General features: G+C 34.1%; 1 protein-coding gene across 1 annotated transcript; it reads left to right on the top strand.

The window, feature by feature from the left end:
• The first annotated feature begins 2,997 nt into the window (after positions 1–2,997).
• Positions 2,998–18,713, top strand: LOC149411701 (retinol dehydrogenase 13-like). Its single transcript, XM_089646842.1, has 6 exons — positions 2,998–3,175; positions 13,272–13,402; positions 15,106–15,304; positions 16,345–16,530; positions 17,280–17,389; positions 17,735–18,713. Exons 1-6 carry the CDS (start codon positions 3,019–3,021, stop codon positions 17,930–17,932), a joined length of 981 nt encoding a protein of 326 aa, XP_089502968.1. The 5' UTR covers positions 2,998–3,018; the 3' UTR covers positions 17,933–18,713.
• The last annotated feature ends 188 nt before the right edge of the window (positions 18,714–18,901 follow it).

Raw genomic sequence — 18,901 nt, 5'->3', positions numbered from 1 at the left:
CTTATTGGAAAACCCAGTAGTTACATGTCATAGATATGAAGAAAGAGTGATTGATTTTAGTCAAGAAGATGCAAACATCTGTTTGTTACCGTGGGATTAAGTGGCAACAAATGAATGTAAGGATGGGTTTATTATATAGAAATAAAAAAGTTTTTAAAAATACTAAAATGTATTACAACAAAAAAGACATAATAAAAAATAAATTAATTAGCATCTTACTATTAAATCTGTCTGGCGCAGGGCTTGCATAGGTAAAATGAAGATGTAATACCAGTTCGTTCTTGGTGCAAAGTAGTGGATTCTGGTTCTTCACAGCAACTGTCCCAGTTTATAATTTATCCAAAAAATAATGCTGTAGTCCATTGCAAAACAGCCTCACGCTGCTGGTCTCCAAAAGGGTCCCTCTTAACCAGAGATGTGCTTTATTTCAAATAAATCCATTTCAAATGGAAATGCAAAGTGCAAAATGGGTATTTTCCATTTTGCATTTTAAATGCTTTTCTAAAAACCATTTTGCATTTTGCATTTTAAATGTTTTTCTCAATGCATTTTCCATTTTAAATGCTTTTTTGCAACATTCTTCCTACTATCTCCACTCATCTTTTTTTCATAAGCCCCAAATCAGTCGATTCTCAACCTCGCTATGAGAGATAATTTACATGTTTCAAGTTGCTCCCCGGTAGAAGCCCTGGCAATCGAGTGATACCATTACGAAAAATACTGATTCAAATACTGAACATGGGGCCATGACGTTGTAATATTAAATGTTAGATAGCAGTTTCTATGTTTTTACGTTGGCAACATTTGTCCCGCGCAAATTTTTTGTGGTTCATAATCTGTAGTCGTTGCATTTTTTGATTTACCATAATGTAATATGTTTGTTCTATATTGATGTCCATTATTAAATGACAAAACTGTTTAAAAATTCTATAATTATTTAAATTGTTTGACCTGAGAAACCATTTTGCATGTTCAATGCATTTTGAAAATAGGTATTTTGCATTTTGCATTTTAAATGCTTTTCTAAAAACCATTTTGCATTTTCAAATGGAAAAGTTTTGACCCATTTCCATTTTGCATTTCAAATGGTTTTGGGTACCCATTTTGCACATCTCTGCTCTTAACCAAACAGGGTCGGCAGATGTCATCCGATTCCATCAATCCAATGGTCAATACTCCATATGCAAAAGCTGATGCTCACAAAATTAGCGAATGTGTTCGTCGAACCTCAGCCAAGAGGAATGCCCTCTGCTCTGGGCTGGTGATCATCTGGTGATCAAAGAATGCCACTGCTTCCAATACAAATCACAGATTCTCCCTCCCTCTGGTTTGGCAACTCTCCAAGTCAAAATTCCAGGGCTGTCAATTTGACCAATAGCAAAATGACAATGTGTAGGTACTTAAAGGTCCCACGCACCAAGACCATAGGTGCGATTTAAGTAAAGTGATGCACACACCTTGTTACAAATCTTATATGTAACATGTTTCCTAATATTAGTCATGTAAATAAATGTGTAATATATATTAAATATATTTTTGTGACAAAAATGACACCTAATAAAATATTGTACCTGACTACCAAATATTTTAATAAACTTTAAAATAGATATTATTCACAATTATTTTGTTGCTGTTAAAAACAGTGTTCGGAAACTCGTAGTACAAGCAGGAAACTGGTAAATCTATTAACATATTCATATAGTTATCACACTATGTTTGCGATCTATTGGAGTATTAATAATTTAGGTTGCTAAGAATGCTTAAAAATGGTTATTTAATATTTATTTATTTATTTCACGCCCTGGTGGGCTTTTCTTTAAAAAAAATACAAGCATTTTGTATCAGGGTAAACACTTAAAAATTAATACAATAAAGAAGAATAATGGCAAAAATGAATCCTCACGCATATAATTGAATTTAAAAGATTCAACAAAACAAAATAGTAGAAGCGGAGAAGTTATATGGGTACATAGGTCTATTTGTGTCTAGAATAATAAAAGTGATAGAATATACAACATTTATACTGATTAGTTTTCAAATGAAATATATCACCCAGATCAGAATATTTGTTTCCGAGATTGTGAAGTCTCGGAATCGGAGAATTTTGGTAAGCTAGTGTCCTGGTGTTATTGAAGTAAAAAGGTATGAAATGTTGGCATGATTTTTTGGGAACATGGATATTGATACATTGAAGTAATTCGGGACAGTCAATTTTAAAATGTAGTATTCTTTGTAACAGTATTAAATCTGTGCTTATTCTTCTTTCTGAAAGTTTCAATAATATACCAACACTCTAGAATAGTCATTCCCAAAGTGGTCTTATAACAAAAGAATTGGGGGTGGATGAGATTAAAATGGGAGTCTACGAGAGTGGATCTCACTTAAGCCACATTTTCTGGGAATGTCACTTTTTGTGGTTTTGTGGACGAAGAGGTGAAAATCTCGAAACATGAAAAAAATGTTGGGAATTAATTGGATTTAATGGATTTTAAAATATTGTGGGGAATTAGTGTCTTCTCGAAATTCTACAGCCCCCCCCCCATGGATTTGAAAATACTGTGTGGGAAATTAGTGGTTCCGAAAATATTGTGGTAATCTAGTACTGAGCAATCGAGAATACCTCATACATACAAACCTATTCTGAAATCTAATGAAATTTCTGTCTGAAAAAGCAATATTAGAAAGCAGGGGGTCCACCCAAAACAGAACAAATCGGAACGTAGTCTACGTCTACGGGACAAAAAAGTTTGAGGAATTCTGCTCATATTCATTGTTACTTATTTATTAACTAACTCTTACGCAAACAATATCAAGGTTCAAAGTTATAATCACCGAAATCTTTTGATAAGAAAAATATTATAGTATGCCTCAAGATAATGAAAAAACACAAATGTAATGTTCTTGTGCCTCCCTGTCGTTGTTTGTTTACATTATTTGTAACACACAGTAGTTCAATAGAACAGTTTGTGCGTTGCTTTCTCAAGGTGTTAGCGGAAAGTTGTTTTGAAAGGCGTCAAAATGTCGGAATGCTGTTGTTGTTTTGCTGTGACGATTGTGGGAGTCATTCTTGGTCTCCTGGGCTTGCTGAAGCTATACACTAGATATACTGTCGGCATCTTCAAGGGAAAAGAGCGGTTGGATGGAAAAACTGTCATCGTGACTGGGGCCAGTGCTGGTAAGTACTTGATTTATTAAAAAGTTAATATACCGGTACGTCAGGTTATTTGTAATACAGGAATGTGTGTCTTTCTTTTTTTTTAACTTAACAATGTTCGGCGAACAAAAGCGGAACACTCGTTCTGGGACATCATTGTGTTTTTGGTTTTCTTTGTGATAACATACTCATACAAGAGTCCTGGCTGCCTGACAGAGTTTCCACATCCAATGGAATCCCTAATTTGGGATATGTTGTGGTGCTGACTGAACCTGGTATAGATGAATGGGTATTTTTTTTATTCAGCTTCACGTTCCTTTCAACTCTCAACAGTTGCACATATCTCCTGATATACGTTTAGTATGTTTCAGAATCAAATGTTCTTTTATCAGGATACAAAGTATACTAAAGATGCAGAATATATTTTGTATCCTATTGAATAAAAGTTTAAATAAGATTAAAATAAAATTTTTGTGTAAATATTTTTTAAGTTCTCTCTTTGCAATTTAGATTCACCTGTTTCCTGTTTTTAGTGCGAGTTTACGGACACCGTGTATATTTATCTATTGAAAATGATTTGCACTGTAAAGGTGGGTGTTCACATCACGACAAAGATAGGAGACCGAGACTGAGAAACGAGATAGAGACAGGGGACAGGAACAAATGTTTCCGACTCCGGGGATCTACGGTGATCTACGGTGACCGAGACGCAAGACAGAGACCATTGTTCAATGAGTATTAGAAGTAGTAAAGGTAAGTTATTTTGCTCACGGCCTCCTGTGTGGAGTTAATGTAAAGAATTAATTTTCTTCATCAGAAATCAACATAATTATTCACACGCTTTTCGAGCAAGACGCGCTACACCACTTAACCACCAACACCACTATAAACCACTAACGTCTCCTGCCTTGGTCTCGTTCGCGAACTGCACCTGTACGTTCTGCCTAAAGTCAAGTAACGGTCTCGGTCTCTATTCTCAGTAGTAACATAAACCGCCAAGTTATTAGTGAATTTTGTCACCAATACACGTTATGAATGAAACCGTTTGTTGAAATTTTCACACAAATATTATCTCTATTATACTAAAATAAAGTCGCTATCCGGGTCTGTCTGGTTTTGCGCTTACTTCTTTTAAACTACGCAACGCATTTTGATAGGGTTTTCACTATTATTTCAAGAATTTCTTCCGAAAGGTTTATACATATAAAACACGCATATCGTATTTATAGAAAGTAGAGAAAAGTCAAGTCACGCTGGGTACACGTCAGCTAGTAATAAATAATTGCACGTGAGTGATTGGAGGATTATTAACACATTGTAGTCGGGCGCTTCAAACAATAGACTGTAGCCTATAGCGGGTATTTTTCGCGATTAGCGCAAAAATATATCGCTTCAGCTTAATCTTCACCAGAATGGGCAGACAAATTATAAGACATTTTTGAAGGGTAAAAGAATCAATTAAATAAATTCCACTAAAAAAACACGTCTGTTTTGCAACTCTGTATATCATAACTAAAGCACGTGTATATTAGCGCCACTCTATCTTCACAAGTAACGAGTGCCGGGAATACATCCAATTGCTAAACAATTTTTGTGTTATCTCTCATTCAGGAAATGATTATTGTAATAACATCCTTGGGATTATCTCATAAAAGTAAAGGTCCAATGAATTTATAACACGTCATAAAAATATGATAGGTACTCATATTCCCAGTACAACTAACAAACAAGCTTTGAAATTTAACATGATAAAATTGCCTAATTATTGCAAGAGTATGTGTGTACATAAAAGAAACAACGGCTTATTTTTTTTTGTTATATGTGTGTGTAGTTTGTAATGTCTTCAAGCGTTTAGATTAAACAGTCACGGGAAATAATAATAATAATTTTCCTTCCTCGCCTTTGAAGTGGAGCCGGCGTAAAGGGTATTTTTACCTGTCCCACCGATAAGCACCAGTCGGCCGCGCGGGTAAAAATACCATTGCCGCTCATAGTGTGTTAATGTAGTTTGCCAAAAATGCTTAAAATTGGTTTTCAGACAACTGGCCCAGTTGTTTTGCAGAAATTCTTTTCTAGTTCCAATTACATAGTTTTGTGAAGCAACTGGCCTATAATGATATAATAACAGAACTTTCACAGAACTTTATTAACTTTAATATCTGTGAAACAACTGGCCCTCAGCAAAATATTTTGATCAGCAAAAGAGGACAACTATAACATTTGGTGACGATGTTAAATTTGAATTTTTGCGAAACAACTGGGCCTTAGACTAATCCACAAAACATCTGAATGCAACGCAAGTAATGTCAAGGTTTTACCTAAAATTGTAATCACCGCAATCTTCTAATAAGAAAATTTTTTTAACATGCCTCAAGATAATGAAAATGCTTATCTGCAATCTATTTTAGACTCCCTCTCATTCAGTTATCAACACCATTTCATTGATTATCTACATTATTTGTAGCACACAGTAGTTCAATAGAACAGTTTGTGCGTTGCTTCCTCAGGGTGTTAGCGGAAAGTTGTTTTGAAAGGCGTCAAAATGTCGGAATGCTGTTGTTGTTGCGTTGTGACGATTGCGGGAGTTATCCTTGGTCTCCTGGGCTTGCTGAAGCTATACACTAGATATACTGTCGGCATCTTCAAGGGAAAAGAGCGGTTGGATGGAAAAACTGTCATCGTGACTGGGGCCAGCTCTGGTGAGTACCTACTCAATATATTTAGTAGTATAATATAGTATTTATTTGAGAATATGACGTGGTGACATTTATTAATTGACTGATTATTCTGACAGAAGAAGGCTGTGCTATGTAAGTCATATTTTTAGTTTACTAATATGTATACACAAATTTTGGCTAAAGGCATATTAATCGCAATACGAAGAATATATGAAGCCCTTGTTATATGATAGAATATAGCTTCATTATTTGGTCTCCTTCTCAATAAAACCATATCCTAGAAATAGAAAAAGTACTAAAGAGGTTTGTGTATTATCTTCAATCAACAGAGTGACTCAACTGCTAATGATTCTGCATTATACATATAGGTGTAAAATTTAATCAAAATTTGAAATGGACTGAGCACATTAACTATTTAAATAATAAAATTTAAAAAACTGAGTTATTTCTTCAAAAACCATCAGGAATGTGCTTAGTAAAAAAGACTTAATAAAGACCAACTCTTTGCAAATTGCTCTTAGAATACGGTATTATCAAAAGGCGAAGTACAAATGACAATATCCTAAAATCACTCATTAAAACCCAAAAAGCCACGATGAAAATTATTCTGAAAGTCCCTGTAAGAACTTGCACTGACAAAATATTCAACAAACTTAACATCATGTCACTTAAACAACTCTAATCTAAAACAATTCTTCTTTACAAAAAAATAAATACAAGAAATAACAAATAACACATATATTAGAAACACTAGATCTCAGAGACAAAAACATATCCAAAGGAAAAAAAGCTTCCTATATTATAGTAAAAAAAAACTTTACAGCAAAATCCCACTCTTATTCAAAACTCACAACAATATTTTAACATTTAAATCTCAAATAAAAATCTGGATAAAAAACATAGGGAGATTAGAAATAGATAATATACTAACAAAAAATACAGACTGAAACCAAAACCAGTCAACTGAAAAAAAAAACACCATACAATATATTTATAATTACTTTATATTATAGTAAAACTGCCCCCATTAACCTTTTATACTTACATGTACCGTATAACTGTTTTATTGAGAATATGAATAAATAAATAAATGAATTATGGTAGGTAGTTTTAAAAAAAACTTTGTACTAAAACTGATATTTATTTGAACAAAGAAAAAAAAAATAAATAAAAAAAATCCTCAGCTGGCTATGTCCTCCATCATTGCAAAAGCAACTTTTTCCACTTATTGTCATGGTAGTACTAGGAATCCAAATATCATTGCACAATCGTTGTCAATTGAGTCATGATTTGACTCAATAGCCGTTTTTGACAGCACCGTAAATAATATCAATATAGTGTCAATAAAACAACCTAATAACATAACCCGCTTAAAAAAAACAATATATAGTGATACGCTAGACAAAGTGGCAGTATTTGTGACGGTGGCAGTGAAATTAATCATTTGTAAATTGAAATGCAAAAAGAGTATTGTCATTGTAACCCAAAATCATAAATAAATAACTTTGGTAAAAACATACAATAACCATAGACAATACAAAACTATTGAAAAAAAAAGAAATAGAAAATGGCAAATACAAGAGGAAAGGGAGTTATAACGGAAACCGAAGAAAAATTTAACATTGATAAAATTATACAGATTATTGAAAAAAAATTTGAATCCATGAAAAAAGAAATTATATCAAAAATTGAAAAACAAACCCAGGACACTCAAAAAAGCATTGATTTTATGAGTAGTCAGTACGATGAACTAATAAAAAAACTAGAAATAACAATTCTACAAAATAAAAAAATTGAAAATGATTTTGAAAACATAAAAAAGGAACACCAGGAAAAGAATATCATTATTAAACAACTTGAAATAAAAATTTCAGACCTCGAATACAAATCTCGGTCTAATTTCTTAGAAATAGCGGGCATTCCCCAAAATAATGGAGAGCAGCAGATGGAGATAGTAAAAAGAGTTGCGGCGGCGGCAGGAATGGAAATCCAGCACAATGATATAATTGATATAAAAAGGACACATGATAGAAGGAACAATGCGCCACCGAAACTGCTAGTGGAATTTGCGGAAAAAAAAGACAAGAGACAATCTTCTTTCTAAAAGGAAAAATATTAATTATGCAGCTATAAAAGATATCTCCACCGAACCAATCTATATTGCAGAGGAATTGAGCCCATATCAAAGGGAACTGCTCTGGAAAACGAAAAAATCTGCCAATGAAAAAATGTACTCCTACGTTTGGTTCAAAGATGGAAAAATAATGACGCGAAGAATGCCAACCGAAAAAATAATTTATATAAAACATGTAGATGATATAAAAAATATTGTATAACAAAAGGGCACAAAAACGATTACGAAAAAAAATATAAAAATGGCTGACATTATATTAACCTCGGAACCAAATGATCTATCGAATTTAAAACTCTTTCAATATACTACACAAAAACATAAGAAAAAATTTTGATGCATTGCAAATTTTATTGAAATATTTAAAAGTTAATTTTCAAATAATAATACTTACTGAATGTTGGATAAATCATAAATACATGAAATTGGAAATTGCTGGATATACAACCTACTCAAGTTTGAATAACAAAAAACAAAATGATGGTGTAATTATCAGAGATGTGCTTTATTTCAAATAAATCCATTTCAAATGGAAATGCAAAATAGGTATTTTCCATTTTGCATTTTAAATGCTTTTCTAAAAACCATTTTGCATTTTGCATTTTAAATGCTTTTCTCAATGCATTTTCAATTTTAAATGCTTTTTTGCAACATTCTTCCTACTATCTCCACTCATCTTTTTTTCATAAGCCCCAAATATCAGTCGGTCCTCAACCTTGCTATGTGAGATAATTTACATTTGTCAAGTTGCTCCCTGGTAGAAGCCCTGGCAATTGAGTGATACCATTACAAAAAATACTAATTATTATTTTTTTGGTAAACTAATGTTTACCACAAGATTTTTTATGCAAAGCACAAAGGGTAACAATTATTTTTTAAGCAATAATTATTAGCCTGAAACACTCATCCACATTGAAAAATCTCCTGATAAAAGATACATGACGCCAACTATAATAAAGCCAAACCAAAATAAAGTTGGTTGTTTCAGGTGAAAAAATGTAACAAGCAGTAATTGTTGAATGAAACACTAGTATATATTGAATTATTTCGCGGATAAGAGATAAGCCGCCATAGCTCAGTGGTCAGAGCTGTCGACCGGAAATCGAAAGGACACGGGTTCATGTCCCGTTGGCGTCATGTATCTTTTATCAGGAGATTTTTCAATGTGGATGAGTGTTTCAGGCTAATAATTATTGCTTATAAAATAATTGTTACAAAAAATACTGATTCAAATACTGAACATGGGGCCATGACGCTGTAATATTAAATGTTAGATAGCAGTTTCTATGTTTTTACGTTGGCAACATTAGTCCCGCGCAAATTTTTTGTGCATAATCCGTAATAATCATAATCCGTAGTCGTGGTGTTTTTGGATTTACCATCATGTAATATGTTTGTTCTACATTGATGTCCATTATTAAATGACAAAATTGTTTAAAAATTCTACAATTATTTTGATTGTTTGACCTGAGAAACCATTTTGCATTTTCAATGCATTTTGAAAATAGGTATTTTGCATTTTGCATTTGAAATGCTTTTCTAAAAACCATTTTGCATTTTGCATTTTCAAATGGAAAATTTTTGACCCATTTCCATTTTGCATTTCAAATGGTTTTGGGTACCCATTTTGCACATCTCTGGTAATTATATACATTAAAAACGAAATAAAAGCCGAAGTTGAAGAAATTATTATCACAAATGCCAATTGTTTAAAAATTAAAATCAGTAAAGAAAAAGCTATATTAGCAATCTATCGATCGACCTCAACAAGAAACATCGACCCATTCCTTAAATCCATAGACGAGGAACTCTGCCTTCTTAAAGAAACGAAAAACATATTTATTATTGGAGATGTAAATATAAATATTTTAGAAAATGGACACCCTAAGCGAATTCAATATCTGCAGATGCTAGCATCCCATGGACTGGAAAGCTTAATAAATGTTCCTACTCGAAAAGTGGACAACAGTGAAAGTTGCATAGACCATATAATGAGTAAAACAAAAGACATTACTCAAACTGTTGTATTTAATTCAACTATAACCGATCATTATACAACTATGCTTTCAATAAAAATAAACAAGTCAAATAAAATGAAGAAAAAACCATTAACAACAGAAAAAACAGAAATCAACTGGAATATCATTAAACATAATCTACAATGTACCGATTGGAAAAAACTGCAAAGTATGAACAATACAAATGATGCATGGAATTATTTCATAGAACTTCTTCAGAATAATATACTATCTAATACCACAAAAATTACTAAGAAAATCTCACACAAAAATGTACATATTAAACCATGGATTACACAGAATGTTATAAACTGCATAAGAAAAAGAGACGAGTTACACAAGAAACTTAAAAAAATTCCATACGATATACACATGTTAAGATACTACAAAAGATACAGAAACATTTGCAAAAAAGTTATTATGTGTACAAAAGAAACCTACTATAAGAAAAAAAATGTAGATTGTAAACAAAATCCCAGGAAAATGTGGAAAATAATAAATGAAATAACCAGTTCTAAATCTGCCAACGTTACATCAATTGACGTGCTGAATATAAACAATGTTCCCAGGACATACGCTGATAATCCTGACCAAATACTTGAATACGTCAATAATTTTTTCATAAATATAGGATCAAATCTAGCAAAGCAAGTTACAAAATGTAATGAAGATGTACAAATAAACGAACCACCTGAGCAAGGAAATCAGCTCAATTTTAAACAAATTACAGCTGACGATATCAAAAACACAATTTCTTCTTTAAAATCAAATATTTCTTCGGGGGAGGACACAATCTCAACCAACGCAATAAAATATCTCTGTAAAGAACTTATCGAACCACTTACATACTTAGTCAACATGTCTATAACGAATAGCATATTCCCTACAGCCCTCAAAAAAGCGATTGTTATACCAATATTTAAACAAGAATGTAAAAATGACATAAACAATTACCGACCAATAAGCCTACTAAATGCATTTTCAAAAATATTGGAAAGAACACTAAAAAAACAACTCTTATCCTACTTAGAAGACAATAAAAAATTATCAAAAACTCAGTATGGATTTAGGGAGAACTTAAGTACTAGTGACGCCATAGAAAAAATTACCGATATGATCACTAAAAGTTTAGACAGTGGAGAAAAAACTTTGGCAATCTTCATAGACTTACAAAAGGCTTTTGACACAATAGATCACAAAATACTTTTTTCAAAACTTTCAAAAATTGGTATGTCATGTACAACACTAAACTTACTAAAAAGCTATATGACGGAGCGTACACAGAGCGTCCAAATTAACAAGAGAAAAAGCAAACCTCTCCTAATCAACCATGGAGTACCACAAGGAAGCGTACTAGGTCCGATATTATTTTTAATATACATTAATGATATCTGTAACCTAGAAACAAGAGGAAAAATCATTAGTTTTGCTGATGACACAGTAATTTTATTTAAATAAAAAGATTGGATAAATACCTACAAAGAAGCTGAACACGGACTTGGTCTCCTGCAAAACTGGCTTAAAAGAAACTCCCTGACGCTTAATGTCAATAAAACAAAATATCTGACATTTTCTAAAACAGCCAGAGGGCAGCCGTCAGAGGACCTTAATCTCAAATAACATTCATGCTAAGGAATTTATCAAAAAAATCAAGGCTTATCATGCCTCTGTCCCACTATAGCACACTCCAAAAGCATCAAATATCTTGGAATTGAAATTGATGATAATCTCCGTTGGAACTCACATATAGATGTAATTACAAAAAAACTAACCAGGTACATATACTTCTTTAGAAACATTCGCAATATCCTCAATATAAACGATATTAAAAAAGTATACTATGCTTTGTGTCAATCACAAATAGAGTACGGAATAACTGGATGGGGGTCTGCCTTGAGCACTCACACAGAGCGGCTCAATATAGCACAAAAAGGAGTATTAAAGACTATACTGAAAGTTCCGCTTAGAACTCCGACAGAAGAAATATTCAAAAACTTCAATGTTTACAATGTACAGAAACTATATTCAAAAAATATTTTATTTAAACTGAAAAAAAACATATCCGAATACTCCACTGCCCAACATAAATACACAACCAGGGCAAAAAGCGAAAATATCCTGATTACTCCCAGTTTGAACACATCCTTTGGACAGAGAAATAATAAATTCCATGCTATAAAATTGTTCAATGCTCTACCAAATGAAACCAAAAAAATAAACGAAATGAGTATATTTAAAACAAAAGTCAAAACATGGCTTAGAGATCAAAGTAATAATCAACTTACAAACATTATGAAGACAATGTAAAGACAATTCAAAACTAAATACAAAAATTTAAGAAAAACTACAGGCCGCCTCAGAACAGGAAACCCTAGTGAGGAGGACTGTGAAAAAAATACAAAAAATATACTTATATTATACTTTAAACCTACATAATGTACAAATTTTGCTATTGATATTAATAAAAAAAAAAAAAAATCATTGCACATAAGCAATACAACGCATTACCTAGTAATCTAAAACTTCCGGCAACGAACAAAAAAACATTGGCAAAAGCTCTTAAAAGCTATTTCCTCAGCAGTTTTATTAATGACCAACACCATATTTCTTTGGAACTCCATAATAACATCTGCGTTGATTTATTTTAATGTATTTATGTTGTCTTGTCAATCGTAATTGTAATTGCAATTGTAATCTGATGTTGTCTTTCCTGTTGTCTTTTTGTAAACTCACTGGGAATAATACATTATAACTTTGTTATTATTTTGTAATGTATTATCTTGTAATAAATAAATAAATTTCGTCAGGTTATTCGTTATATGGGAATATGTTTCTTTCATTTTTAAAACTTAAAATATCTTGTGGCACATGCTTTGATTTCTAAACCAAGTAATTTTTAAAAAGTTTTCATCAGGCTGCATAAAATGCTTTTAACATTATAATTTGGTTCCGACAGATTAGGCCAATTCTGGACTAAATGCACAAATTTATATCCGGAAATTACAGCAGAAGCCCTGAAAATATTGATACCTTTTGTTGCATCATATCTATGTGAGCTCATTCTTTCTTCCATAGTTGATAAAAACGAAATATAGAAACAAACAGAGCCAAGGTTCGATAAATTAGTTGAAGAAAAATAAGCGCACACATAACCTTAATTTGTTATTGAGAGTGGTTGAATGGCTTATTTGGGGTTTGGGCAATTGACTTAAAATAAATTCCTTTCTTGTACCAAGACTTGATCCATGTTTAGTTTGGAGTTTAGTAATTAGTAAAGGGTTTTATTGCAGGCATCGGAGTGGAGTCTGCCAGGGACTTTGCCCGGAGGGGGGCTCGCGTGGTGATGACCTGCAGGGACATGGTGAAGGGGGAGAAGGTCAGGCAAGACATCATCCAGGAAACGGGAAATAAAAACCTTACTGTAAGTGCCTGTTCGGTCAATATTAATTTATCTAATTTATAAATATGTCCCATCTAAGAAAACATGTTTTAACAAGTTCACCAACCATCCGATAAAAACAATTTTTCAAAAATAAATAATAAATAAATGTTATTTGAATGAATGATATGTGACAAAGAAAATTTGGTACACAACATTAAATATATGGTAAATTATTTATTAAACCATAATTAACACCATAATTCATGTCACAGAATAACAATTATCTTTGGCATTTGATCATAAAAAGACGACAGAAAGGATAAAATTAATACTAGCAAGAGATACAAGTAGATACAAAATATTATCAATAAGTATGAGTGGACTTATGTTATATTAGTAATGATTTAGAAGATATGATAGTATAGCCTTCTTGTACCTAGCTTCTGTGCAGTTAAACAGATCCGCTACATCTGCGTACCTATTACTAACTTCATGTAATGTAGGTACAAGCGAGTGTTTGAAATGTTCAGTCTTGGAATTGTTACAATTAAACAGGGTTTTAGAACGAGTATCTCTTATGGGTACATGAAATTCAATGAGGTAAATTAAATCAAGGCTGTATACACTACCATTTACAATTATGTACATAAATATTAAGTCAGATATAATTCTTCGATCTGGGAGTTTTAATAAATTTAATTTTTTCATTAAGTAATTATAGTTTGACAAAGAATAAGTGAAATTTAGGACGGGATATAATTTGAACAGTTCATCAAATTTCTAGGTTGATTTTCAAGTTCTGTGAAGGTTCTATTTAAGTTCTGTTATTATTTCAGTTTTGTGAAACAACTGGCTAATAATGATATAATAACAGAACTCGAATAGAACCTTCAAAGAACTTGAAAATCAACTTTTGACGAAATGTTAAAATTCGGTGAAACAACCCGTCATTAGACTCCGAACCCACTATATGCCAGATTATAGTAATCCAAACCATTGGGTGACGGGGGCAGGGCAGGTGTTGGGTCCATAAACGAAAAAGACCCTGGACGGAGATATTCGAGAACAATTAGCCAATTAGTAAAAGTGACTTCCTATAGCTTACTACGCCTCTTCTGAATTTTATTTGCAAAGTCATACGACGGCCTCCATAGTCGAGGGGTAAGGCTCTCGACTAGCAAACCGAAGGTCGCGGGTTACAATCTCGGCGTGCACAAGTAAATTTGTGTTATTTCATAAATTATTTTTGTCTAATTGCGGCATGTTTTCGAGTCTAACATACTCTCAGTATCACTTTAATGTAAGACCACCATTCAGAATTCAAACCTGTTAAGTGAAATGGCTTGAGCCGCCTTTCGTAACCAGATCTGAATAGCTAGGTACTCCCCACCTTCCTTTTCCCCATCTCCTTCCCTTTTCCACTATCTTCAGCCTCACAACATACCCCAATTGGGGATGCCATAATCTCACTGACTCCAAATGGTTGGGAGCAGTTGGGAATTATGTGCGGTAATCACATATTTTTTTATTTTTCTTTTTAATTGTATTTACTGCCAAAATTAGTGAAATACAAAAATGGCTCATATTAAAAGAAAACAAAATACATTAACCATTGAAGAAAAAAGCGTAATTTTAAAGAAACTTGAGAGTGGAGACAGTTCTAAAATGTTGGCAAGAGAACATAATCCACTGTTCCCAATTTGAAAGGAAAAAGGAATAATATTTTCAAATGTGATTTTCAGCTGAAACGTGTGGACTTCGCTGATCTAGACAGCGTTCGCAGTTGCGCCAATGAGATCCTCAAGGAAGAGGCTCGCATCGACATTCTCCTGAACAATGCAGGAGCGGCAGATATGGGCAATAAGATCACAGACGACGGTCTACAAATCCTGATGCAGTGCAACCACTTTGGACCTTTCTTGTTCACTAATATTCTACTTGGTAAGTAGAAATCATTTTTTATTTATCAACTAGCTGAAGTGACGTGAAATGGTTTTGAGTAATGTTTTGACCAAATATAAATATTTTACAATTCTCTTCCACATCATACATTTTTCTTACACCTCTGTGATGTCTGTACGAATGTGGATGAGTGCAAGCGAGATGGAATGCTTGTAAGATCTTATAAAAGGCGATGCACGTTAGTTGTGTGCCTCTTTTGTTACAATCAGCTCCCCAATAAATATCAATACAAGATCACATATCATTATTGAGTACCGACTTAGATAGTTTGGGCATGTAGAGCGAATGAGCGAAGATAGGAGTGTAAGGAGGATACAGAATAATAAAAGACGATGTATGAATGTGAATGAGGCAAGAAGTGTGTGCCAAGACTGAGTTGTTTGGCGGTTCGTCCTCTCTGCTTGCTAGCCCTGCGGAGAAACGGCGTGATGGTTAGTTTAGTTAGTTAGTTAGACACCCCAGAACACGGTAAGGCAAAGTAAGAACCCTATCAAACCAAAGTAATGAACTAAACCGCGCCTCGTAACAACGATCGACTGTCAGATACAAACTAAACTGCATTTGCAAACAATACAAAATGATGTTAGAACCTTGTAAAATAAATTGAAGTTTGATGTTAGAACTTTATCACACAAGTATCTACCGAAAGATAACTAGGATGGCCCTAAAAAAATATTTTGGCGTTAGAAATAAGTAAAAAAAAATGGTTTTGCATTCAAAGATCATTTTTGAAAAAAAATGTCAGATTATGTTTGTCTAATGCTTGTACTTGTCCAATAAAGGTTACGTAGTTTCAAATATAATAACACTTTTGTTAAAAAGGTTCTAATTTGAAACCCAAATAACATTATATCCTCTGTAAAAGTCATATACATACATATATATGTTTTCAAAACCGTTGTTTTCAAAGTATGTAATGCCTGAATTTTTAATACTCCCTTTTCTTCTTGAATAACTGAAAACTGTTATAAAGTGAAATATATGTAATATATTGATTAATTGATTGAATGATATTCTAGAAAAGATTAGAAAGTCATCACCAAGTCGAATCATCAATGTATCTTCAGCTTTGCACAAGTGGGCAGAATTAGACTTGGACCACTTGGACCAGAGCAATGTCAGCAGGGAGATAACGTTCTACTCCAACACCAAGCTGTGCAATATCTACTTCACCATTGAGCCGGCCGACAAATTGAGAGGAAAAGGTACAAATTAATACTCACCGTTGTGCTTACCAATTTTTCAAGTTTTCCAAAACACCAAGTGTTGGGGACGGATATAGCACCGTCGCAACGCGGAATAATAGGATTGGAAAGGTTCGGAATGCCGACTTACCTTTTTCTATTCTTCCACGGTTTTCAATCCTTCTTTGCGCTGGTTCACAACAATCACAAATTTCACAAAGCGCGAGCTCACGATGGCTTTGATTTTCGACACGGTCGATACAGGGGGCTCCGTAATCAAACGATGTTGACAGGACGAATATTTTAACTCAACTAAAGTTTACTAAGTCAGCATAGGTGAGGAGAGGAGTTGGGTCGATAGGCAACAATAATTTTACAAAGGATAGAAAGGTAGGTAGCACGATGCTAGGTGCCAACACCAATTAAACGGGATTTGAAGATTTTCGGTTTGAAACTCTACTAAATTAGTTTAACAATAATTGCCACAATTTACAGCTTTCTTTGGGATCCAGCCCAGAGGTGGTCTTTTAATTCAATTACATATTATAGTACTTGCAATCTATACTGAACACCAAACATTTTGTAAACCAGATTAAGTTGACTTTTTTTACATTTTACATTTATATGAGTCTGTCTGCGATACCTCCTCCAGGTATCTCATTTGAGTCTTTGTTTGGAAGGATGCTTTGATGACAGTCTACAACTGTTTTAAAATAAATACATAATTATTTTAATGCAATTGGCAAACTAATCTTTTTATTTTATTTTAGGAGTTACTGTAAATGCTCTTCACCCCGGAGTTATTAAGACCGAACTTCACAGAAGTGATCTTTCGTACAAGAAGCGTGTACATACATTTCTCGTCACCCTCTTAGGAAAGGTAAACCACACATTATTCAACATATTCACAGACACAACGTCTATTGACGTCGTTTAGGGGAGATGTGATATGGCACAACGGACTGGGAAGTCAAGTTTTTTAATGTACTATGTAGCCTGTCATTTTGTGGATACGGAGAGAGTTAAACCACATAGCAAATTGTAGAAGATTGTCCACTTTACCAGTTCACTGGGAGCACGTCAATACTGCACGATGCAACACTGCATGCCTTTGAAAGATTGAACAATATTAAATTGCCTCCTTCTGTAGTCACCATCAATCCAATTAGCTAGGAGAAGAATACTAACTACATATTCATATCTTCTAATTTAATTTGTTTTCCAGAGCATGGAGGAGGGAGCCCAGACGCAAATAATGCTGTGCGTGTCAAAAGAATTGGACCATGTAACAGGAGAATACTTCAGTGACTGCAAGAAGGTGAACCTGTCAGCCATCTCCAAAGACAAAAAGCTCGCAGCTAAGCTGTGGGAACTCAGCGAGATTGCCGTCAAGCTACAGGAAAAAGAAATACATTACAAATAATTGATTTTTATACATCTGTGATATTACAATGATGATAGTTATAAGGAAATGGATGGATGTACATTTAAAACGGTGACCGGATAAATCATCACAATGATAATTCATCACCTGTGCCCTCTGGTTGGAAAAAAGCGGTCATTCACCCTATTCCCAAGAAAGGTGACCGCTCCAACCCGGCCAACTACCGCCCCATAGCGATCACATCAGTTCTGTCCAAAGTGATGGAACATGTGATCAACGACAAACTGCTCACATACCTCGAGAAGAACAAAATTATCAACGACCGTCAATACGGATTCCGGCGGAACCGCTCGTGCGGTGATCTTCTCGCGTATGTGACGCATGTTTGGGGGCAGTGCCTGGAACGTCACGGTGAGACCCAAACGGTCGCACTAGACATATCCAAGGCCTTTGACCGGGTCTGGCAACGAGGACTTGTTAACAAATTGCCTTCTTACGGACTTCCCGCATCCCTGTGTACGTGGATTGCTGACTTTTTAAGGGATAGGTCGATTCAGACGGTTGCTGACGGTTTCACCTCTTCCTCGCACTCTATAAATGCTGGCGTCCCACAGGGATCGGTTCTGCCTCCAACGTTGCACATCAATGAACTTTTGACATGTGCACCGATTCATTGTTACGTGGATGACAGTACAGTTCATGATAGCTTTTTGTTTGACAAGCCCCCAAAGGGCACATAAACTCCAACGGCTCGGAGGGCTTTGAAGCAGAGAATGGACGGTTATCTCGAGAGTATTTCCTCCTGGGGTAAAAATAATCTCGTCGAATTTAATGTTTCAAAGACCCAATCCTGTCTGATTACGTCTAAAAGGGATCCAAATGATAATCTAGTCTCCTTCAACGGAAGCAATCTTCCGAACAGGCCTTCCATTGATATGCTTGGTATAACTATAAGTGACCAGCTCAGGTACGGGGGCTCCATCGAAGCCAGAGTAAAGTTGGCCTTTC

This window comes from Hesperophylax consimilis, chromosome 25, assembly GCF_061612785.1.
Source record: "Hesperophylax consimilis isolate HC1 chromosome 25, BYU_Hcon_1.0, whole genome shotgun sequence".
In the NCBI taxonomy this organism is placed as follows: domain Eukaryota; kingdom Metazoa; phylum Arthropoda; class Insecta; order Trichoptera; family Limnephilidae; genus Hesperophylax; species Hesperophylax consimilis.
This window is presented reverse-complemented; position numbering and strand designations above follow the sequence as displayed.